Source organism: Coffea arabica, chromosome 8c, assembly GCF_036785885.1.
Source record: "Coffea arabica cultivar ET-39 chromosome 8c, Coffea Arabica ET-39 HiFi, whole genome shotgun sequence".
In the NCBI taxonomy this organism is placed as follows: domain Eukaryota; kingdom Viridiplantae; phylum Streptophyta; class Magnoliopsida; order Gentianales; family Rubiaceae; genus Coffea; species Coffea arabica.
In genome coordinates this window covers 38,392,290-38,417,712 of record NC_092325.1, presented here as the reverse complement: position 1 = coordinate 38,417,712, position 25,423 = coordinate 38,392,290, and the positions used below count along the sequence as shown (strand labels likewise).

At 36.3% G+C, this 25,423-nt stretch overlaps 2 protein-coding genes and 2 long non-coding RNA genes across 4 annotated transcripts; all 4 read left to right on the top strand.

Moving 5' to 3' along the window:
* The first annotated feature begins 7,149 nt into the window (after positions 1 to 7,149).
* LOC113706097 (uncharacterized) lies at positions 7,150 to 13,647 on the top strand. Its single transcript, XM_027227986.2, has 3 exons — positions 7,150 to 7,341; positions 7,452 to 7,662; positions 8,624 to 13,647. Exons 1-3 carry the CDS (start codon positions 7,150 to 7,152, stop codon positions 13,645 to 13,647), a joined length of 5,427 nt encoding a protein of 1,808 aa, XP_027083787.2.
* Positions 13,648 to 16,767: 3,120 nt separating this feature from the next.
* On the top strand, positions 16,768 to 19,224 carry LOC113706096 (receptor kinase-like protein Xa21). Its single transcript, XM_072062890.1, has one exon. The coding sequence runs from the start codon at positions 16,768 to 16,770 to the stop codon at positions 19,222 to 19,224; it is 2,457 nt and encodes an 818-aa protein (XP_071918991.1).
* Positions 19,225 to 20,582: 1,358 nt separating this feature from the next.
* On the top strand, positions 20,583 to 21,389 carry LOC113706095 (uncharacterized). Its single transcript, XR_011820283.1, has 2 exons — positions 20,583 to 20,997; positions 21,146 to 21,389. It is a non-coding gene; the product is annotated as an uncharacterized lncRNA (long non-coding RNA).
* Positions 21,390 to 22,988: 1,599 nt separating this feature from the next.
* On the top strand, positions 22,989 to 24,711 carry LOC140013179 (uncharacterized). The gene is made up of 4 exons (XR_011820240.1): positions 22,989 to 23,329; positions 23,715 to 23,903; positions 24,459 to 24,516; positions 24,608 to 24,711. It is a non-coding gene; the product is annotated as an uncharacterized lncRNA (long non-coding RNA).
* Positions 24,712 to 25,423: the final 712 nt, after the last annotated feature.

The following is a 25,423-nucleotide window of genomic DNA, read 5'->3' as shown; positions in this document are numbered from 1 at the left end:
TTTGAAGAAGAATTGGCGTTATGGTCATTGGGAATTTTCCCGCCCAAACTTTAGGTGCTTTATTTTTGCTTCCTTTTTTTTTAAGTGCATATATTTTTTGTTCTTTTTATTTTATTTGATTTTGTTACACTCTTTTTCTTTTATTGACTCCTTTGGTCAATGTTGTTTTGGTGTTACTATTTTGTTGTAAACCTTAATTTGTGTTTCTTGGACATATCCTTTCATCGCATATTTGTATAATAATATACACTTTTTTTTTGTGTTCTTGAACACTCATAAAATGAGTGACATTTGCCAAGATTTGAGTCTGCATTTATAGCTTATATTGTGTTTTATTGCAACAATAATCTTCCTCTTAAAAGATATTTCCAAACTAATGTTATTCCCTTGTTATTCTACTTATTGGCATGTGGACTTAAATATGGAAACTTTCGCTCTTATCTTATTTCATTTTGAGAGGTAAATCCCGATTAAAATGTTAATAATTACTCTTAAGAGCTTGGTTGTTAATTCACATTAGACGAATTATTAATTATTTTTCAATAGTTCTAATTTTGCTACTTCTTCTCTATTTATAATTCATTGTCTACCTCAAGGCAATTCTTGTATATTTGAAAATTTCTTAAATAGTCATAGCAACTAAAAAATTTTTCGTATCATGTGTATAATGAATTGCCATATAAATAAACTGAGAATCTTTCGAGATCTATTGTGTTAATTCATGATTTGTCATTGTTAGAATGCACAATGATAACTTTTCCAAATATCAACTATTAACCAACCTTGGTGTTAATTCTAGTGCTAATCATGACTTACTTAGATCTTTGTGATGGATCAAAAAATGCAAGACTTTTTTTCATTTATCTTTTCCTTTAAAATGGAACTTTTATAGTTGATGTTAAATTAATGATTATTATCTTGAAATATTTACTAGTGTGTCATACAATCAATTTTCCAAATTTTTTTAAAATGTATAAAGTCGAGAGTTCATCGTGTATGAAATTGCATGTAACAATAAATAAAGAAAGGAACTTGCAATCTAACAATTAAGAACAATGCTAGGGATGAATAATGGCAATGAAAGAATAAAAGCGAGATATAGCCGGAAGGTAGGATATATATGTAACATGGGTTTGCTATCTGGTGAGGTGATCCCATAAGAGTGCTCAATAGGTGAGGTTTGGCGTTATTGTTTGGATTGCTTGTTTTCGTCGGAAAATATTGTCATTTTCCGTGATCACATTTCCCTATCACCTTTTTTCTTCACATATATCAAATCGCTACAGTAATTTTTCCATGAAAAATGACGGAAAATGCAATCCAAACACACCTGCAAGCAAAATTGTTGCAACTCAAGGGATAGTTGATAAATTTAAAGCAATAATTAATATGGATTTACTTTACTTTTTTAGTTTGCCTGCATTATGCTTGTGGAGCACCAAATAGAAACAAAAAGAAGCTTGTAATATAAGGAAAAAAATAAATACGAGTGATTCTTTTAAAACAAATATATAGGAATCTTATGTGGCAATAAATGGATTAACAAGGGAATAAAAACTAAAATAGAATTACTTTGAAATTATTTTTCTGAGAAAGTGGATTGTTTTGGCCAAAAACTCGTGTTTTATTATGACAGCTTTTGTAAAACTATTAGTTCAACGCTTTTTTGAATTCGACTTTACATATTTAAAACAACATAATCATTAGACAATTTATACTGAAACTTAATAAAAAAAATTATCAAGAAATTGCAATCCTGAAACAAAGCGGATGGTGCCTTTTTAATTATCTTTTTGTCCAACTTGAACGAGTAGATCTTTGACCACGTTTTTCTTTTCCTAGAAAATATTGTGCATGTATTTTATGCAAAAGAAGCCTTGACCATTAGCCGCCCGTGGAGCTGTGGGTTTTGTTCCTGATGGTGCTGGACAACACAACAAGCTAATGCCTTACCAAAAGGCCTCGGTCAGGTGGAGGACACCACAACAGGTTATTAAAGCAGCCCAAGACTTCCTCCCTAGCCGATGTGGAATCATTACAGATTAAAGACTTCTACAATTATCACCAAGAATTTTACTATACAATGTTGGCATTAATTTAATAAATAGACAGTAGTATAACAAAAGTAAATGCTAACATAATAACATACAAAAACATAACTTTTTTCACTTACTAAAAATTGTGTCAAAAAATTGCAATCTTAACTATCCAAATGTAAATACATCATTTTCTCACAATAAATTGCATTCAAGGCTGTGATTACAAAGAACATTGAATCTTAATCCTAATGGGGCCATGGTAAAATGCAATCAGTCTTGATATTCTACTCTAGGTCTGTTTGGAAAGTATATTTTTTTGGATGTTTATATAAAATTTTATTGTAACTTATTATAAAATCAGTAGAAAATTTTGCATGTTTTTAGGGTTTGGAAAAATTATAAAATTTCCTTGTTTTCTTTTCTTTTTCTTTTTCTTTTTCTTTCTTTTCGTTTTTTTCCTTGCTCTTCCACACTAGATCAACTTCTTCTACCTTTCAATTGCCAATAGCTACCCCTCTTTTTTTTTTTCCCTTCTCTATCTCTTCCCCCTCCCCCACCCCTACTCATTCTCCGTCTTTCCTATCTCTTTCCTTCTTTCTTTCTCCTCCTCCCCCTTCCCCAAGCAAACCCCCTCATCCTCCCATTATCAACCCCCCCTTCCTTTCCCTCCTTTGGTTGCTCATCATTAAGACTATCAACGGGTCGGGTTTGGATCCGGACCCGATAATTTTTTCAAGATATGGGTTGAGAAATAATTTCAATACTCGGATCCGGACCTGTACCTGTTTATCATAACAAAAAAAAAACGGGTAAGATATAGAATATAAGATTTTGACCCGTATTCTACCCGGATCCAAACAATACATTAATAATTATAAAATATAAATATTTCTAAATACAATCTTTTACTAAATTAACAAATTATTTTTTTTATCGAATTAACCAAATTACCCGTATTCCATATGAAGCATCTAAGAAATTATGATTTGAAAGAGGCAAACTTGTTTGACTGTAAATGTATTCATCATAAGTTGCATATAAGTGCTTTTTTGCTAAATACCCTGGAATCATGTTGGGTCTTTCTGTTAACATGGATAAAAGAAAATGAATTATACATGTTGGGTCTTTTCTTTTCGGGTAGACCCGGATCCGACCCGGGACCCGTTGAACCAGAATCCGAAATTTTAAACACATGACCCGTTGGGTATATGGGTCGGGTCTGGGTCTAATACATTAAAATGATTTTTGGGTTTGAAAATTTCAATTCCGACTTGAACCCGTTGATAGGCCTACTCATCATGCGACCAACTCTAATCATGCGGCTAGACTCCCTCCTTTGGTCACTCATCATGCAGCTAGCTTTGGTCAAGTGGCCAAAGAGAGAAGGGTAAGAAGGAAAATGAGGGAGAGGAAAAAGAAGGGGAAAGGGGAAGGAGAAGAGGGATGGAAAGAGAAAAAATGGCAACAAAAAAAAAATAGAGGGGAAGGGTGCACCAGCGCTAGCGCCAACGTCACCAATGAGAGAGGTGAGAGAAGCAAGTTGAGATGGGAGGGTGGTGGTAAAAGAGAAAGATGGCGTGTATTTTTTATATTTAGGATGCATATTTTAAAAATTTTGGGCTGTTTTCGAAAATTATTGTAGAAAAAGTTGTTAAAAAATTTGTCTAATAAAAATCCGCTAAAAACACACTTTCAATCATACCATTAAATATCTTTCCTATTACACTTAATAAAGTATAATCCATATGCCATATTACTATTTTAATATCTTGTCTTTTATTACACATTTTTCACTAATTACACTCTACAAAATATATTAGCATGGACTTACAATCATATCACATATTTATATTAACAATTCACAATACATATCCCATAAAATTTAATGCTTTTAAAAATGTCAAATGAAACCCACAGCCAATCTATTACACGTGTAATGACCATGATACGCATCGTAACTATTCCATTATAACTATACTCCAACTATGAGATAGGGTATAATGCTGGGTATAAGAAGCCCATTGTGAAGGAAAAATCATAAAAAAGTCCCCATAAGGTTTGTGGTGCTTGTATTTTACCCCATAAGGTTATTTTTATTTATTTTTTTATATTTTATCTCCTCTATCAGTCCATCTCAACAAATGGTTCGTTGAAACATTTAACTAGACGAAAATACCCCCATTTAAACCGTTAAAAATTTCAATGAAAATGCCCCGTCTATTATTTATAAAGAAATGTTTCCTTCAAGCTCATAAATATTTTGTTATCATTTCCTCATCGATCAAGTCTTTAAACTTTCAAGTGCTACATTTGTAGCCGTAAAAGGGAAAAAATGTCTCAAATTTCTTCAAATTAATTTTGTTGTTCTTTCTCTAGATGTTGTTCATCACAGCATCTAAAAGAACCAAATCAAGAAACTTGGGATGTGGTAAAATAATACCCTTAAAAAGATTATAGATACCAAAAAATTCCAAAAGAAGATTTCTTGGATGTTCAAATTATAAGATATAATTTGTACGATAAATTAATGTCTTTTTTAACTTTTAGATAGAATAGTTTGAAAAAGCAAAAAAAATTTATTTTTTTCAAATCATCAAGTTTATGATTTTCTTATTTTTCTTTGCAAAATACGTTAGCAAGGGCATGCTTTTTCCTTCCAAGGAGGGTATTTTTGGAAAAAAAATTGCCAAATCCGAACTGATAGGCAATTTTCTTATTGTTGTTTACTTGTTAATCGTCACTATAGCTACTACTTGAATGCTTTGACTACCAGTCAAACGGATAAAGTGCCAATAAAATAACGTCTGGGCGTAAATTGCAAAATACAAAACACATGGGAGACTATCGTGATTTTTCATTTTTCCCATTGTGGATGCCTGCTCCAGTAAACAACAAATGCATGAAAAGAAGCACAAGCATCCACCGTATCTATCTTTCCTATTCTATTTGTTGATGTGATGGACTGAATACTGATGGGACTTTGCATGTCTGTATTGATATACAATTACTAGTGAACTATAGCACAGGCTATATCTAGGATACTGCGTTGAAGAAAATGTAGGAAGACATTCATTAGGGAGGAAAAAAAATGGGGATTCAATTTTCCGTTCTTATCTCTGGTTGTACCGAGTTTCTACTAGTACTACCTGCTTTTTAGCTGCTCCAGCTTCCAGGTTGTTTTGCGGTGGTTTTCTTTTGACTGGTAAAATTGAAAGCTCTTTCCCGTTTACTTGTGTGTGTTTTTCTCTTCTGCTTCTTTTTGGTAGTGGATTATCTTCTCTTTTTTTTTCCCTAAAAAAGAGAGCATTTTTTAGGCTAAGAAATCCTTGGTGGTCATATGTTAGTGTTGAGATTCTTCAGTGATCGTTAATATATGCTTCTTCTATGGCTATTGATTCTTTTTCTTGTATATTCTTGTGAATCTTGTTGTTTCTCGTTGGTTCTGCATCTAGCTTTATCATGCATGCAAGTGCTTTTTTTGTGGTGCGTCTGTGTATCATTTTTGCCTTTTCCCCTTTGCCATTAAAATACAGGATTGTCACATAGCAACAGCATGATAATACAAGCTATCTTCTGTTACCTTTTGTTTTTGAACTTAATAGATCCTAGTCGGGCGTCGAGGGCTTGTACGACTGTCGTCTGAGTAATTCCTGTGGGAAGATTGATCTTGTTTCTTGAGTTTAGTGCCATATTTGGTGTAACAAAAAGTCAGCATTACCAATATTAATTCAGTGAATCTTTCATCTGCATGTTGAACTCCTCTAATGCATTGTCAAATGACAGATTTTAACTGGATTTACCTTCTGTTTCCTTATTATGTTAAGACTTGGGTGATTGCACTCTCTTGTCTAGGTGTTTACGAAAGTATGCTTACTACATTCTCTTATTCGTATCTTGGAAAAATATGCTTGTTTATATTTTGGTTGATTTGTTAGACTTAAAACATGCTCGCTTGTATTTATAACTGTATTTGTGTTCTGGTTTCTTGTTATGTTAGATTTGGCTGACTAAGGGCTGTTTAATCGGCTTTTGGCAATGGCAAATCTAAATTGACTATGGTTCTACGAAATGGGACGGTCAAAATTTTTAGGAATTATAAATAAAGGTTCAGAAAAATCGGTACACCTTTTGACCAAAACTACATTCTCTTGCCTTTTGACCTGGCTTTTTAATATTTTACTATCTCTGCAATGAAATAACTTGAACATCAGACAGACATGAGTCATACTGGCTAGCTTCTTCTGCCTTAGTTTTCTTCACTTACTATCAACTGTTGGTGGTGATAGCTTTATAGCATGTACTTCTCATTCATGTTCTTTATTTATATAACTAATTTCCATTGCTCAAAATCCTAGGCATCAGCTGACCCTCGTTAGTATTGTAATACTGCTGATTCGGTGCCAGCTACAAATCCATATGATGAAATCCTCATGGTCTCTATAACTGTGCAACCATCATTAACACCATCAGTTTCATTCTTTTAGATAGGAGAGTCCTTTTTAGATACCAACATGCACGTCTCCTTCTGAGCAATTTGTTGCAAGATTCTCTTATAAAAAACTTGTGTTTGAAAGACTTGCTGATATCTTGATCCTTTACTTCATTTATGCATGAAGTGATGCTGACTGTTTACATGTTTTTATTTTCACAAGCAAATGCTTTAGAAACACCAAAATCATGACCCCAGATAGTGCCTAGTTCTAAAACCTCTGCATTGAAAACCGCTTCTAGTGATTTAAGAACAAGTCATAAATAGCATTACATTGCTGTGAACTAGTATTTTTCCAGTTAATCAAGCCTGAGAATCTTGTTGACATAACTTGTATCAAAATCGAAGTATGTCACACCGAAGCATTGATACTCTTGCATTGTTGACCTTAAGTCTAATCTTCACTTGGTTAATCTAAAGTCTAATCTTCATTTGGGTGATAGGCATTTCAAATAATGTCAACTACCAGGAACCCGCTTCTTCATCATTACGGCCTTTGATGCTGTTACCTGGTTTGCATGCGCTTTGGGCAAATGGTTACTTTACTATCTTCATAAAAAATTAGTGGAACTTAGGTCAATTGAAAGATTCGGTGTTAGGTTGAAGAGAAGAAGTTAGGCAATGGAAAGAGTTCGACCATATATTTCAAAAACTGAGGCTGCAAGGAGACATGTGGAGGATATCAGGAGGAACAAGTTCTCTATTGGTGCAAAGGTCCCAAATCCTTTGATGAAAGACCTCCACAATGCTGTTGCAGGCCTTTCATCGGAGCTTTACACCAAGGATATCCATTTCTTGAAAGAACTAATTCAGGTCCCATCTTTTCCCTAATTCCGCTTTGTTTGGATTCAGGCATAGATGTACTATATTCTGTCATATTACAAATAGCAATTCTAATACTGCATACTTGTTTCTTATTCTAGAATGCTGAGGACAATGAGTACTTAGAAGCAGTTGGACCAAAACTTGAATTTGTTATGACAACAAAGGACATAACAGGTGTTGGTGCTCAAGCCACATTGTTGGTATTTAACAATGAGCTTGGGTTTTCAAAAGCCAATATCGATGCTCTTTGCAGTATTGGCCAGTCCACCAAGAAGGGCAAGAGACGGCAGGGCTACATTGGGGAGAAAGGTAACAGAGGTTTCATTATTTCTGTGCCCTTCCTCCCTTAGCCAAGCCTAAAAAATACATTTTTTTTTTCAATTTCAAGTCCAGTCAACTATATCTTGATTTAAGCACTCTTTTTTCTGAGTATTATTCTGTAATAGTTGCATATAAGTTCTTGCTGTCGTGGAGACAAGGGCTATGTATGAAGTTTTTTACTCACTTTTTTTTGGGTAAGTATAGTATACATGGTGCAATGAATTTATTTATTCATGTTTTTTGGGTACAAACTCATACAAGACTTAACTAGGTAATTCTCTGTAGCAAAACAAACCTACCAAAGACACCTATTACTCTAGAACTGAATAGAGGTATTAGTCTAGGGTGATATATCTCATGCAACTTGTTAACTGAAAGTACTGCTCTGCTTTAGAAGCTCTGCCATTTTCATTAAGTCAAAATGAAAATTTACTGAAATAGCATTTTGATCGCAATTGCATGTCATAAATTTTAAATGGTGGACATTTAGGTATTCGACTATGCTAATTATTGAGCATAGGGGGAATTATTTTTGCTGATCATAGTCAAATACAAATTGCTGTTCAAAAAAGATAAGTTGGTTTGAGATGAAACTGTTGCCTGAAATGGTTAGTTTATGTCAGAGGATTTCTGTTCATACATATTATCAAAGGTTCATTTGTGCCCCTTCTTAAAAAAATTCTTAGTTTGTAACCTCTGATTCCATACGAAGACTGTCTTGTCTTATAAGTAAAAGCAGTAGGACTGTTTACTGTTCTGTCTAGCATCTCATTGCTGGTTGAATTTTTCAATTTCACTCTTTAGGTGTTGTGTGGACAGGTCTTGCCATCTAGGAACTGTAAAATGGTTTGAAGTATAGTGCATCAAAAGAGTTCTGCTTAATGCATGTCTGCCTAGTTGCTATATTTTAACATTTCAAGTCCTCCTAATTGCGATTTAAAACTCGCAGGAATTGGCTTTAAAAGTGTGTTTCTTGTTAGTGCCCAACCATTCATTTTTAGCAATGGGTATCGAATATGCTTCAAGGAATTTCCAGATGGGGATTGTGGAATAGGTTATATTGTTCCTGAGTGGGTGACGACCAGACCCTCTATCCAAGATCTTCAGAGTGTTTACAAAAGTAGCATCGTTCTGCCCACCACGACAATTGTTCTCCCTCTGAAAGCTGAAAAGGTTGAAACTGTGAAAAAGGAGCTATCACAAATCCAGCCTGAAGTCCTTCTCTTCTTGCAGAAAATAAAGCAGTTATCTGTCTGGGAAGATGGTATACTGTCTTCGAGGAACTCACTTTCTGCAGTTTCCATTTCAAGTGAAACTAGTCTTGTCCCTGCAAGAGGTCAAGTTGCAGAGTCCCGACTACTTCATATATCTGTTCAAGAAAAACACGACAACAGTACATCCAAGACCAGATGCTCCTATTACATACATAGGCAAGCCTTCCCAGTCAAAGCTGCTTGCATTGTGGAACAAAGGAAGGATGTAAAGCAGTGGATGATATCTCTGGCTTTCCCTTTGGGTGAAAGGCTGAAAAGAGGAACTTCCTCTGTTGGAATCTTTGCATTTCTGCCAACATCCATGGTGACCAACTTCCCCTTCATGATTCAATCCGATTTTATACTTGCATCTTCAAGAGAGGCAATACTTGTTGACAACAAGTGGAATATGGGAATCCTGGAGCAAGTTCCATCAACATTTGTTGGAGCACTAATTACTTGTATCAAATCTGCTGAAATCATTAAGCTGCTTCCAGTGCATTGTGCGCTTAATCTTTTGCCTGCAAAAGAATCCCCTTTTGAAGAACTTAATAAAGTTAGAGAGTTTATCAAATTCATGGTCCAATCAGAATGCATTGTTCTTTATGAGTCATTTCTAGATGAGCCAAAGGTATTCTGTCGTCCAACTGATGTTCTTAGGATCTTACCAAAGTTCCGAAATATCTTGACCCGCATCAAAGAAGACAAAATACCTGTTAATGCTGTTTCTTCTCAACGGAAGTTTGTTTTACACAATCTTCTTGATAACAAGACGTACGATGAACTTCTGAATTTTTTGGGTGTACCATCAGCACATTGCAGTTATGATTGGTATGGAAAATGCATTAAAACTTGTAACCTTTTATGCCGAGCTTCACCAGATGTGTACATGGATCTTCTTAGCTTTCTTGCTGAGTACTGGGAAGATATGCCCCTTAAGTCTGTTGATTGCCTTCCTCTACTGAAGTACATTATTTGGAATGGGGATGTCTTATCTTGCAGTGTTGCACAAATTAAACAAGAATCCTTGAAAATTCATCTTGTTTGGTCATCCGAAGAACATGCTTGGCTGAGCAAATGGAACCTCGAACTAGGTTGCCCTAATGACTTGTTTTTCTGTCCTGATTTCATGGCAACTGCACTCCTGAAAGATGAGAAACAAATAATTTTGAAGAGATGGCTGACTTCTGCATTGGGTGTTGTCATTACTGATGCATTTAGCTATGCTTTGGAAGTGGTTGGCTTTATTAGAAGAACAAAAGATCCAGATGTCGCGATTTTGTTTGCTCATTTTGTATATCATAGTTTTATGAAGAAATACCTTGGTTCACATAATATTTCCAAAGTTCTGCTGGCTATGCCTATAGTTGATAAATCCGGATATGTGAGCCTTTGTTCTAGGAGTCTAGTACCTGCATATATGGGGATGTGGGTGAAACTGTTTGGTTTTGCTAACCCATTCAGTGTTGGTTATGAGACTAGTAACAAGAAGTCAATAGAACAACATGAGGTTCTTCATCATGCCAATGGTGGAGATAATAGTTCTTACTGTGGAAAGTATGCTGAGCTTGGAGATAGTTATTTAGAGGCTGCAGAGTTTGCTGGTCTCGTTACTCCTGAAAAGGAGCTCTTCAACTTTCTTGTGATGCACTTCAAAGCTATAGACTTGCCTGATATACTACCTCCTGATGATGCTCTGCAAGTAGCTTCTACTCTACTGACAAGTGAACAATCTCTGTTGCTTCTGGATTGGATCAAGAAATTGAGATCCCAGCAATGTCAAATAAATGGATGGCTCAAGAAATACGAGATACCTGGAAGATTTATTGAAAGTATTAGGAGTGGAAAATGGATGAAAACATGCTCTGGTGTTAGCTCTCCCTTACATTGCTATCTTTATGGCGGAAATGAAAATGCTGTTTTACTGGAGCTGGGAAAAGCTCTCAACGTCTTGTCAGCTATTGATGAAGTGTACTTTTCACATGCGGTACGATCATTCATGGATGAGCTGGTATTCATTGGTGTAAAAATTGGGAGTGAGAATATGTTTCAACTTATTACTGATCATCTGAAGCCTCTGCTTTCCTCTAAAATGAGTAGCAAATTAGCAGTTTTAATTTTGGGCTTCATTAGGTACTCCAGGGAAAACAATAAGCTTGATGGGAACATGAAGAAATCTCTGCAAGAGGGAAAATGGCTTAAGACTCTTCGAGGTTATGCATCTCCTGTTGGATCTGTACTCCTAAATTCTGCTGAAGAAAAGGCTGTTGCACAAATTTCAAATTTGAAGATTGTTTGTAGACCTAAATATGGGGTCAAACTTGCTTCTTTCCTGGATGAACTGAAGTTTCTGGGTGTCACTGTGGATTTGGAAGAAGTCTATAAGCTGATTCCTAAGCATTTGAGATTTCCAGATAATTTATCTAGTTTGACTAAGGATTCTGTGCTCCTGTTGCTTAAGTGCATGCAATTCACAGGTGCTGATGCTTTTGAGTCTACTCGACATGTCTTTAGCCAAAGTTGGATGAAGACGACATCTGGCTTTAGATGCCCCTCGGAATCTGTATTATTTGATCCTATGTGGGATCGCTTGCTCAAAGTGGTTTCTTTACCCATTATCGATGAATCATACTATGGAAGCAGGATTAGATCTTACAAGGGAGAACTTGAGGCAATTGCTGTAATTGTAAATCTTGATTCAGCAAGCAAGCTAGTCGTTGATAAACTCAAGTTGCTGATAGCTTCAAGTGGTCTGATTGGCACCAAGGTGATCTCCCTTCTGAATTTTCTGAAGTGTGCCAAGAATGAAATGCCTTGTCTGGTATCCGCTATTGTTAGTTGCTTGTCAGAAGAAATGTGGCTGAAAACTAACAATGGCTATAGCTACACTTCACATGCTATCTTGTTTAACTGCGAATGGGCAACTGTTTCCCAGTTAGTGGACCTTCCTGTTATCGATGAGACTTTTTATGGAGATGAAATCTACAATTTCAAGGAGGAGCTGAAGATGCTGGGTGTTGTGGTCAATTTCAATAATGGTATTCCCATCATTGTACATGGGCTGAAGCTACCGGAAGATCCATCACTTATTACAGTTGACATGTTCTTGTCATTACTTCATTGTGTAGCCTCACTTAAAAGTGATAATTCTTCTGACCAGTCTCTACTCGAAGATCTACTCAAAAAATTGAGAGCGGCTAGATGGTTGAAGACCCATTTAGGCTACAGATTGCCCCAGGAAGCTCTTCTTTATGATCTGGACTGGGAGGGCCATCTAAAGTTACTTGATGGGCCATTCTTGGATCAAAGTTTCTACAGGAATCTTGATTCTGTGGAAATGGATGCTCTGAGGATGATTGGTGTTAAGACAGGCGCACAAGAAGTTTGCAATTGGTTTTTCCAAAATTTTACTTCTCTAGTTCAGACTTGTCAGGTGAAGAGAATCTATAAATTCATGTATAAGTACCACTGGACTCCAAATTCTGAAGATAATGTGACATGTCAGTTGTGGGTCCCTGATGATCATGTTGATGTTTGTGGGATGTGGTTGGATACTGTGACATATCAGTGGCGGATTATCTCTGATCATCATATTAAAGACGGTGGTAGATGGGTGGATAATCATGATTGCGTAATTTCTGATGATTGCAACTTATTTGCTTATCGGTTACATATTCTTGATAAGTTGTATGAGATGGAGTTGCTAAACTTTTTGTCCTCAGCATTTTCTGTCGCTTGGTGTCCTACCCTTGACAAATATATGGACCTTTGGAAATTTTGGTTGGAAGGTGATCACCAAGTGACTTCAATGGAGTTGAAATCATTTTGGGGATACATATTGAGAAACTGGGATGACTCTACTCTGGAGATCCTTGAGAGAAACATAAATGCTTTTCCTGCAGTTGATGTCTCGGAGGGAATCCAGTTGGTGGACAGAGGAGAAGTTTTCATTGCTGATGACTTGCAGCTTAAAAAGTCATTCAAAGAATCTAGCAAGAGGCCACTATTTATTTGGTTTCCCCAAGATGATTTGAATTTTCAAAACCGACTCTCTGAGATTTACTGCAGGCTTGGTGTTAAAAAACTTTCAGAATCTGTTGAATGTTTGGTGAATGGCGATTTTCATCAGATGGACTCTGAGGACAATATAATTGGGAAAGTGTTAGTCAAAATAGTTATGGGCTTTTTGGCAAGTCGAATTAACATGCCATTAGATGCAAGGCTGAGGAAGGCTAAGTCTCTCCTTGATCTCCCCATCTTTGGAACTGATAAGCCCTTGGAGGTTACATATTCTTTACAAGTACCTTCATCAGGACCGGGAGTGCATGTTGGCATCTATAAGAAGGTCTTCTGGGACAGAAACTCAAAGAGAGTGCTTATTCATACACCCAGTTGGAGCAGTGGTCAAAAAGACATTCAACTGGTGACTGATTATGCCAGAGCAATATCAGAGGTCGTTTTATCCAATTGCTCGGGTCATGTGGACTTGTGCCATATAATTAAGTTGGGCTTTGCATTTGGGTTCCAGGAGAATGAGATTGACGAATTGCTGATGATAGAAAATCTTGCTGTGTCTTCCGAGGACACAGACTTCATTGACCATGTATTTCCACCCATTGAGGTCCTTCCTCTTGACATGCTTATAATGCCATGTACACCAAATACCAACGTTTCCAAGAGCAAACCAACTTCTCTTGGCAAAAGGAGTCGCCTGAACTAATACTTTTCTAGCTGCATCATTCTCGTATAAGCAAGCAGCATAGCTAAAGGTAGATGTTTTCTGCTCATGGTGCTAGGAAGTAATAGAGTAGGAAACTATTCGTTGCATGTTTCTGCCTGCAAAGTAAGCAGAGTTCTTTAGACATTTTATTTAGCGGATTATTATCAGATGCAATGTATCATGTCTTTGTTGCATTTTTTTCATGCATTTGGATTTCCTTGAATCAAACTTATGCAGGATCAATGACTCACTGTACATTGCCATATTTTTGCAGAATTTAATAGCTTCAGTTATGGATTTTGCTTCGTTTGTCTGGATGATGTTTGGTGCTGTTTTTTGCTTACTGAAGATCCATGCAGACTCATAGTTTTTGTTTCTCTGAATCTACTTCCGTGAGCAGATAATGAACCCAGGTATTTGACCATACTGATTTTTCTTTTTCGTATTCAATGTTTATCACTTGAGCTTCTTCCGAGAGATTTCTTCATAAATGCATGGTCCCCAATTAGCAGCCCTTGCTTGTTTATTGGTCCCCAATTTACTACATCTTTTGAAGCGAATCTGATTACTGAGAACATATTATACTTGCATTTCTGATTAGGATTCCCTCTGGTCGCTTCAGATGTTGTTATGCTACTTGCTGAGTTCATTTCAAAGGAATTGCAATTTACTGCAGGTATGATTGGCATATCAAGTACCCAATACTGAGATATCCTGGGACGTGCATTTTGCCTGAACACTTGAAATTCTTAATAGCATATATGATAGCATATGTTTGCAGTTAGTGCTTGAGAGATGAAGTAAAACCGGATGCATGGAATTTGTTTAAGAGTACAATCACTGGCAATGCATTTAGTTCCTCACAATAACCTGAGGTTGCGAACTGTCAAACCTAGGATAAAGCAAAATCTATAAAGATTTTCTTTGGATGTTTTGCAGCTGATGGAAGGACTATCACCAATCTTGAATGGAATCAAACTGCACAGGTTGTTGGTTGTGATGGGCAAACCGTAGAATCTGGAGGAATGACTTCTTTTTGTGTTTTGTTGGACTGTAAAACTCTTCTCACTTTATGGCCTGCCCTGTAATCTAACTTGGAGGATTTGTCCAGTGTCCTTTCTAAATTTGGATAATGCAGTGAATTTGTCTGACTTCTGCTTGGATGGACGGTAAAGTATATTTGTGTAAAGGAAAATGCTGTGAAATCAGTAGTCAGCTAATAACTACCACTAAGTTGCTATTGCATCTTAATTCTGATTAACCTTTTGATTGTGTAATAATTAGACATTTTCTACTCGAAAATTTACGTGTGGAGTAAACTTGCTTTAAAATGAGTCTATGCACCATAAAATACTATACACCATAAACATATTTTCCTGATTTATGTAAACTTAAACAAAACTATCTTCCGCATAAGTCTTAGAGAAAAAAAAAAAATTCGAAACATGTAATTTTCAGAACTCCAGGAAAGAGTTGGTGAGCTGCAGAGTTACAGATCCTCAGAACACAATTCTTAGCTTAATTTTCGATGAAATTTTCTTGAAGCTTTCTTTGGATTTGAAATTAGACATCAAATGAGAGCACTCGTCTATAGTTTCCATTAAAGTTTCTTAGTCTACAGTCTACTCAAAAAAAAAAAAAAAAAAAAAAAGCACTGAGAAAGAGCCATTGCAATAATTTCAGAGCATGGAATCGACCTTCAAGTATCGACCCATAGATGTTTACGGGATCCTGTGGCTAGAGATGTTTACAGGAAAGAGGCCGACTGATCATACATTTGTGGATGGATTAGACCCAGCATAAGTATGTAAAAATAGTTTTCTTGAGCAAGTTTTCGAGGTTTTGGACCCATGACTTCTTTTAGGAGGAGGAGATGAAATTAAGAGGGGTCTACAAAAGTGATCTTAAAGAATGGTGACAAAAATATGGAACTCCTCACTTCAATGTTGAAGATTGGGGTTGAAGATTGGTAACAAAGAATCTAGAATCCCTCTGAAGTCCGACCGGGGTGCTCCAACTGTTGTCATTCCACTCAGGGCCAAGTTCTGGATCGATACTAGTTCTGATGTTCCAACTGGCTGCATTACTGGAGGCAAAATCTGTCGGTTAGACTTGTAGTTGAAACTACGAGGAGTTTATGTATAACTTTTGAAACCATACGACGATTATGTGAAAAAGAGTATTTATACTGCAAGGGCTAACTAAAGCGTAACATACTCTTAACAATATGCTTCTAACACAACGTTGATCTCAAGAACAAAATGATACACGGGAGAGAGAGAGATTGGGAAATGAAAAAACTTAAAAAAAAAAAATAACTTTGACAAACAAATAACCAAGCTGATGGAAGTACCTTGTGGATCATAAAAGAGAAAAGGAAAAAAGTAACACTATACAAACAATAAAGAGTTGAAAGCGAATCATAACAGGTGGATACAATTTGTAGTGCACATTGAGTCATAGTGCGTTTTTAGTACTTCAAGTTGGCACACAACTCCCAAGTCAAATTCAGGTTGCCATCCAGTCCACCAGGCCTCGATTTCTGAGTGCATTTTGGGTGGTACTCTGATAGCAAACAAATGCTATATGGCCACATCCAGTGTGAGTTTACTAGAGTAAATGAACTTGTTTTATGGGCAGAAGACTAAGATAAGCAAGTCATCAACAACCAGGAATGTAGAGGCCACAGGTATGAAATTAAAGCAACATGGCGCGGACTGCCTGTAGAGCAATTATCTGATTGAGTCAACCCAAGTCCATGACACATCACAAGACATGGGAGTAAAAGATCAGCTGCAAATACAACGCTCATTCTTCAAACAGAAGTTAGAAACATGGAGCATCCAAGTTCCATTTCGTGGCAATTTCCAGCAGCAAAGATTTTGCTGCTGCTGCTGCTCGTTGCCGTGAATTTGTCACCACATGCCTCAGTAGAAGGTGGAATATCTCGAAATATGACTGATCTACTTGCTTTGCAAGAGTTGAAGAGCCAGATATCTGGTGATCCAAATGGAGTTCTGAACTCGTGGAACCATTCCAAGCACCATTGCCAAATGCCAATGGCAAGGAGTCACATGTGATAAGCGACATCAGAGGGTCACAGCCTTAACTCTGTCAGGTATGGGCTTGTCTGGTACTACATCTCCTCATGTGGGTAATCTTAGCTTCATGAAATCTATCCATCTTGGAGAAAATAAATTTCATGGTGGGATTCCCCAAGAAGTCGGTCTACTGTTCCGTCTAAGATTTCTTAACATGTCCAATAACAACTTAAAAGGAGAAATTCCGGTTAACTTGAGCTGGTGCTCAGAGCTCAGAGTCGTAGACTTAATATCAAACCAGCTGGAAGGAAAGGTGCCAAATGAGCTTGGGTCTTTGAAGAAGCTTGTGGCCATTTACCTTAATGAAAATAATTTGACAGGTGAGATTCCTCGGTCGCTTGGAAATGCATCTTCAATGACAGAACTTGCTCTCGCATACAATCACTTGAATGGGAATTTGCCAAAGGAGTTAGGCTTGCTTAAAAGCTTGTCATGGATTATAGTCGGGGTAAATGACTTGGTTGGTCACATCCCTCCCTCTGTTTTTAACATATCTACCCTGACATCCTTTGTAGCAGTGGAAAATAGGCTCCAGGGAAAGCTACCAGCCAACATAGGCCTTGCCTTACCAAATCTGGAAGAGTTGGAACTCGGTGGAAACCAATTCCATGGCAATATTCCAACTTCTATTACCAATGCTTCCAAGCTTCAATTCTTAGATTTGTCCCAAAACAAATTCGAGGGGCAAGTACCGACTAATCTGGGAGATTTACCAAATCTTCTGGGGTTAAATCTTGCAATGAATCTCCTAGGAAGTAGCTCTGCTGGGGACTTGAGTTTTCTCCCATCTTTGACCAACTGCAGCAGGTTACATACACTTGACTTCCCTTTGAACCATTTTGGAGGTGAATTACCAAAGAACATCGGTAATCTCTCATTGCAACTCACCTATCTTCATATGGGATATAATAATATCTCAGGAACTATCCCTATAGGATTTGGAAATCTTGTCAATCTAAACATATTGAGCATGCCGCAGAACTCCTTTACAGGTGGCATTCCAGGGGATTTTCCTAAATTGCAAAAGTTGCAGGCCTTGGACCTAGCAGAAAGTAAGTTGTCGGGACAAATACTATCCACACTCTGCAACATTACCTCTCTATACTATGTTGACTTATCCAAAAATAGCTTAGAAGGTAATATTACCCGTTTTCTTGAGAATTGCAAAAATCTAGGACAACTCTCCCTTTCCTGGAACAACTTCAATGGCAGCATATCTGCACATATCTTTGGCTCATACTTCTCACTAATTAGTCTAGACTTGTCTCATAACTCATTGATTGGTTCCTTGCCATCTGAAGTAGGAAAATTAGAAGGCCTCAATGAACTTGACATTTCCTACAACAATTTACATGGAGAAATTCCAGGAACACTAGGTGATTGTTCAAGCTTGGAGGAGCTTTACATGCAAGGCAACTTTTTCCAAGGAACAATTCCAATCCATTTGGCTTCTCTAAAGGGCATCCAAAAATTAGACCTTTCAAGCAATAACTTGACTGGACCGATACCTCAAGGTCTAGAGAAACTTATGTTTCTGAAATATCTAAACATTTCTGTCAATGATCTTAACGGTGAGGTACCAACTGAAGGAGTTTTCAGGAATGCAAGCCAAATATCATTAGCTGGAAACAGGAAACTTTGTGGAGGAATTCCTCAACTACGGTTACCACCATGCATCACCAAAAGAAAGAAGAAAAGCAGGCATTTACTAATCATAGTCATATCTGTATTTTCCCCAGTGGTTCTGATTTCAATGATCTTGTTAGCATATGTTATTGGATATAATAAAAAAGTCAGAAGACATGGGTCATCAAGCAAGCCTTCTATGGTTGACAAGCTCTTAAGAGTTTCTTATCACGAACTTCACCGTGCAACATCAGGATTTTCTCCAGATAACTTAATCGGTTCAGGAAGTTTTGGACTTGTTTACAGAGGAAGGTTATATGAACATGGAGACAGGCTTGTTGCTGTTAAAGTTCTTGACCTGCAAAAGAATGGGGCTTCCAAAAGCTTCAAGGCAGAGTGCGAAGCATTAAGAAACATCCGCCATCGAAATCTACTCCCTATCTTAAGCTACTGCTCCAGCATTGATTCCAAAGGTCTTGACTTCAAAGCTCTGGTCTATGAGTTTATGGGAAACGGAAATCTTGACTTGTGGTTGCATCCAGAGACAGCTGAAATGATGGGATCAAGAAATCTAAATCTCCCTGAGAGATTAAATATTGCAATTGATATTGCTTCTGCATTGAATTATCTTCACTACCAATGTGAGGTACCAATTGTTCATTGTGATTTGAAACCAAGTAATATCCTTTTGGATAATAACCTGGTTGCTCATGTGGGTGATTTTGGACTAGCAAAACTTCTTGCTTCAACCACTGATAGTTCTTCAGTACAAGGAAGCAGCAGTGCTATAGCAGTAAAAGGATCCATGGGATACGTAGCTCCAGGTAATAAGTTTTCCTATTTTCAGTAACTAAAATCATATGGATTGCAGTATTATATGTTTGTGAAATACTACGACTTCATATCTTCAGGTACATATGGTAGCTTATATACATTATCTGTGATGTATAAAATACGGTAAAATAAGTAGTCATGTAGTAAGTTACTAATGCATCTAAAATATAGTAACTTTTACTCAAAAAACTAGGACTGTCAATGGGGCTGGGCCAGCCCGAGCTCGGCTCGTTCGGCCCGACAGAAAGCCCGATGAGCCCGATCATTTAGTGAGCCGGTCTGAGCTTGAGCCTAAAAATTAGGCCCGAATTAAATGTGAGTCGAGCTTGGGCCTTATTAGGCTCATACCCGATATAGGCCCGGCCCTTTAATTACACATATATATAATATTTATATTTTGATATTATGTATAATTATATATCCAAATATATTTTTGCTAAATACTAAATATATATATAAATTACAAAACACAAAAACACATCTAAAGACTCTTTCATGAGCTTTCTTGAGAGCCAATATTAGTAATGCATAACTAAATCTCTAATTTTTCTTATTGGTTGAGTAACTTTTTGTATTGGCATATTATTGGTTGATTTTTTTTTTTGGTCTACAAACACAAAAATCATCAAGCATATTTGGATTTAAATCACAAGATTATAAAAAAAAGTTTCAACTTTTAAAGATGTATTGGCTTATGATTGCATGTTTTATTACTATTTTTCATGCATTTTAAACGGATTACATATAAATATTGTTGAAAAAATTTTGGTTTATATACTTTTTAAGAACTATTATTTGTTCATGTTTAGTTTTAATATTATAGTCTTGTAAATGTTAAATTAGTTTTACAACTTAATAGTTATAGTAATTATATTAAGAAAATTCAGGAGTAATAAGTGAGCTTGGGCTAAGCCCGATTAAGGCTCACAACCCGAATATTATGTGAGCTGAGTATGAGCTTCACATTTACGAACCCGAAGCTCATAGCTCGAAGCCCGAAAATGTCTCAAATTAAATGAGCTGAGCTTGAACACATCAAAGCCCGGCTCATTAGGCCCGATTGACAGGCCTACAAAAAACCAACATGTGGACTTCAGTCACTTTACAGGTTACACCATACATTTGTTTTCCTGCTCTCAATTATGTGCACCTAAACTTACTAATTGTCAACATTACAACATTAGCAAGACTAAAGTGAGAAAGATTCTTGCTTTTCTTAAAAGATATTCATTATCTAAAATATTTATAAGTTATAACAACTTCTCCATATGTGCTTTTCATTCTTAGCTTGCAATTTCAGTGTACGGTCTACACAGACATATATCTAAGACAGGCGTAAGTTAAAAATTCCTTTTCTGCTGCAATAATTTCAGAGTATGGAATGGGACTTCAAGTATCAACCCAAGGGGATGTTTACAGTTACGGGATTCTTTTGCTAGAGATGTTTACAGGAAAGAGGCCAACTGATGATATATTTATGGATGGATTGGACCTGCATAATTATGTTAAAATGGCTTTGCCTGAACAAGTTCTTGAGGTTGTGGACCCAATATTACTTCTTTCAAAACAAGGAGATGAAATTGAAGAAGAGTCTGCACAAGTGGGATTAGACAATGATGAAAAGAAGATGGAATGCATCACTTCAATACTGAAGATTGGGGTCGAATGTTCAGCAACATCACCAAATGATCGCATGCATATGGGGGAGACAGTCAGAAAATTACATCGCATTAGAGATGGCTTTCTTGGTGCTAATTACATAAACAAAGCAAATCTCGATATTTGACAGGTATGTATCCTGGATATCATTCTTCAACTTTTGATTGATCTGCCTGCTCATCTTTTTGGCTTTGCTGAATGATGGTAATTTTTTGCTTATGTTCATAGCATGAAAGTGGAAATGAAGGGCACGTAATAATTAAAATCTTGATTTGCAGTTTCGTGATAGTTGAATGATTCAGATATCAAACGAAAATTTCTGCTGAGGAGAGGAACAGATTGAAGAGATATTTAATACTTGTAAGCTGAGGTGATCGGATGCATCAATCAAAAGAGTTCTGTAGGTGACTGTCAGCATATTGTTATATCATATTTCTTGATTGAAAACTATGAATTGTCTGTTTCACGGTTGAATCTTTACAAAGCCTTTAGATCACATAACTGTCAAAAAAATTTTTTTTTTTCTGCTGCACCAATTAGTACTAACAGAAAGCAACTTGTTTGCTTAAAAGCTTTTACAGAATATGCAGATTGCTTTCAAGGAAATGAAAAAAAAAGAGAAGATTTTCGCCGCTCAGAAGCACACAAATCCCACTTAATGGCTTTATGACTGCACACAGATTAAATTATTTCTAGTAAATTTACAGCTGAATTACATGGTAGATAGAAATTAATTTTGTTATAGTTGAGCAAGTGAAAGCTCGAAAATAGTGTAAATTTTTTGAAAATCCCTACGACAAGAAATTCAACAAAAACATTTAAAAATCCCTACTCCCTCACCTTATTAGCTTCTGAATTCAATCCCAAAATTTTATCAAATTTATTCAATTCCTTGCGCAAAAGAGTAAAAAAAAAAAAAATAAATAAATAAAAAAAAGTCATAGACTCAACAAAATTTTTGGTTCATTTGTTGCGTTCCACCTTTTACCCTTTTCAGATGACCACTAATCTTTTATTCGACCAAGCCCTCAACAAACATCACAACCGCCATCCTTTAATTCGAACTAAAGCCCTCTTAACAATTTATATAATTATAGCCCTAATAAACAAAACTTGACATGGAAAATGCTAGCCCTACTTAAATAATTCTATCCGAAATAGTTTCCTAAATAATTCTATCCATAGTTGATTGCGGAATTGATAAATTCATTGCATTTAAAAATGAAGCCTTATTTACTCCTAATAAAGTTATAAAGAAGAATGGGTGTGATGAGGCTAAAGTTGAAGTGAGTTCATCAGTTTCCCAATTATTCAGATTTTGATCACACCACCGTACCTTGTGAGTTGCCATAAGATACAACAAGGTAACTAATAAAGTTGCAATACTCTAAAATCCATCAAATATCAATATGATCCATAAACATAATCGATATTTTCTTCCTTACAACTGATAGATCATATAATCTACAAGTTCAGACTTCACTACAACAAAAATGGCTTTTCCTGACACGCCTAAAAGGATATTTGCTGATTTTTGTCATTATAGCACTTTTATCATGACACTTATTATCAATTCAATAATATATACTTTAATTTTGTTTTATTTTATCTGATATAAAAATAATAACGTGTTTTTAGATTCCCTATCATGACACTTGAAAAAATGTGAGATACACCAAAAAAATTAAAACATAAAATGATGTTGTTTGATTTTGGCCGAAGATTCCTTCGCCAAAACACTTAGTGAAATTTCAAAACTTTTATTTTGCAAGCCGGCGAAATTTTGGTTCTTCTCATCTCTCTCACAAACTCTCTCTCTCGGCAAACTATCTCTCAAAACTCCCTCATTTTGGTTCTTCCGTCTTCCGCCTTCGCCGCCGCCCCACTCCCCTATTTTCAGTTGCTAACTCAGCTGCTTCTCTACCTTGCTCGGTCAACCACGACACCTGCACCAATAAGCCTTCGCTCTCTTTGCTAGGACAAAAAGAATAAGAAAATAGATACTCGTGCTATTTCCTTTTTCTTCCTTCCTCTGAAACCCATCCCCATGCTTCTCCTTACTGACTAGATATTCAGGTTGAGCGTGCTGAGGAGTAGAGTATGCGAAGGGGCAATATGCTCTGCTTGCTTGTCATCATATACCCAAGTAATTATGTTACTCAGTACATTGCTTAAGAAACCGTATTGAAATGTAAAAACTTCATTGTCACTTAATTGGTGTACATTTTCTGTAACTATGATAATACTTTGTGCTGAAAGATAAATTTTGTGTGTTTATACATGAGGCAGCAGGTCCATTGAATACAACTTGGGACTCCAGAACTTCGAAAGAAGACATGGAAGATATGTGGATTCATCCCAATGTTAATAAGGAATGGATGAAGTCAGAAGAGAAAAAGGGAAAAGTTCGATTTTCTCATGATACAGAGAGGAGGCCTTATCTTTCCCATGTGGAACTAAGGGTGAGATATTGTTTATACAATACGTATTTAATGAATGACTATTGAATGTTAGCCTTTTTCTTTAATTTGATCTCTCTTTGGCAAGTGAAGGGTGAGTTTGCTGTACTTACACATTTCTGATTCTGAAAATGAAATGGTTCCCTTCGGATTCAGCTGAGTTGATTACACTCTGTGAACCATAGGTTGGCATGATTTAGTTGTGTGACCGCCATGTTACTGTACAATCTACTTTCAGAGTACGTTGCATTAGTGTGAGATTGGTCTGTGAGTTTATGCATTTTATAGAGTGTTTCATTTCAGCCCAATGCTCGTTTGCAGCTGCTGTCGATTAGACCAAGTTGTGTTAAACTTCTCAGATTGTAGTGATAAACTTTTTGATTGTCAGGCTCCAGGAATGGTTCAATGATGAGGGAACTCCAAATTCCGCTACTAGGAAGTCACCATCTTGGAATTGATGATACCAAAAATATTGTAAGAGTGGTACAACACATGCTTATAGATGGTGCTCTTTTGCAAATTACTGCAAGGAGATTACGTGGTTCTCCAGAAAAAGTTGAGTTTCTATTTGAAAATGGTATCTAGTTGTCACTCTACATCTCTTTACATTCACCTTGTTATGATCTTCATTTCAGACTAATTTCTTTGTGCTAATTGCATATATATTCTTCATGAGCTTTTCTTCTCCTACTTGAGAAATGATCCATCAGTTTCTCAGAAAGTCGAAAGCCCTCTCAAAACTATATGCTTTGATTTTTTCTGAATTTTTATTTGGGGATGTTTAAAAATGAAAGGTAAGAGAATTTGAATGGGGAAGAATACAATTTACAGGGCAAATTTATGCAATAATTTTGCGTGTAACATTTAAATGATGTTTTAGGAGAATTAACTTTGTTATAGTCAGCAAATTGCTGGATTTCTCCAAATACAAAAATTTACAGCATTTGATATGTTTACTTACAATATAGTCTAGATGTGCCTCGGCGCTTCCTCCAAAGTTGCATGTTTAGACCAATTTGCTTCTGCTTTATGATTGAAGTGGACATTTCTTTGCATTTAGAAGCTACATTGCTTTAGATGTATCTCAGTATGCTGCGCGTTGACTAACTTGTCGTATTCACTGTTTGGATAGGTGGGAGTATATTGGCGTCACTTGGTTCCTTTCAGCAAATGTGGTTTTCAAAATCTGAGTAAGCTTTTACATCCACTCTACCTTTCAATATTCAACTTTTCTCCATTTTTTCTCCCCATTTTCAGTCTGTTTTATCTCTCGATTAACAGGTTTGAGGAACATGGAGCTTCTAATGTTCAAAGAAAATGCCCGTAAAGTACTTTACTGGTGCAGACAATTATCACATTAGACAGAAATTCATGGAGCTGACTTATAAAACTAGGAGCTCAATAATAAAAATGCAAGCTTCCTCTTTTTCGATATCAACCAAACTCTAGCCATCCCCATTCTTCACATTTGCCCGCTTCAAAGCCACTTAGGCTTTACTTAAGATTCATATGAGTGCTGTGCACCCGTATGGTCCGATGATGGTTTAACCCTCGTCGGTTTCGCTTGACTCTATTGGGTCACCTCTCTAGTATAGGCTAAATTAGGACTAGAAGTAGGTATAGATGTAGATGATGACAAATGACAAAAAAAAAAAAAGATATAATCTCTGCCAAATATTAATAAATGTTGGTCTGAACACGTTTATATACATAACACAATTCAAAGATTCATTGATACCTACACATAACTTCACAAAGTGTGGTCAATGTAAGCAATTTAATAGCACAATATCAATTACAATGCTTACAATCACACGAGAGTTCAACGTATAAAGTTGATCATTGACCTAGGATATACAATTATTAATTGACCGATTAACACAGTTCAAGATGCTAACTATGTCATAGTTAGCCTTCTAATAATGCTAACTGTCACACAGTTAGCCGGTCATAACACCCATTTCATCAATGCTAACTACCATATATATAGGCAATTAGTCCCGTCAAAAGTAACATTACACAAGAATTCAATGATGTAGTATCCATCATTCTCATTTCAATAACAATTTTTTGCATTTATAATACATCAATAATATA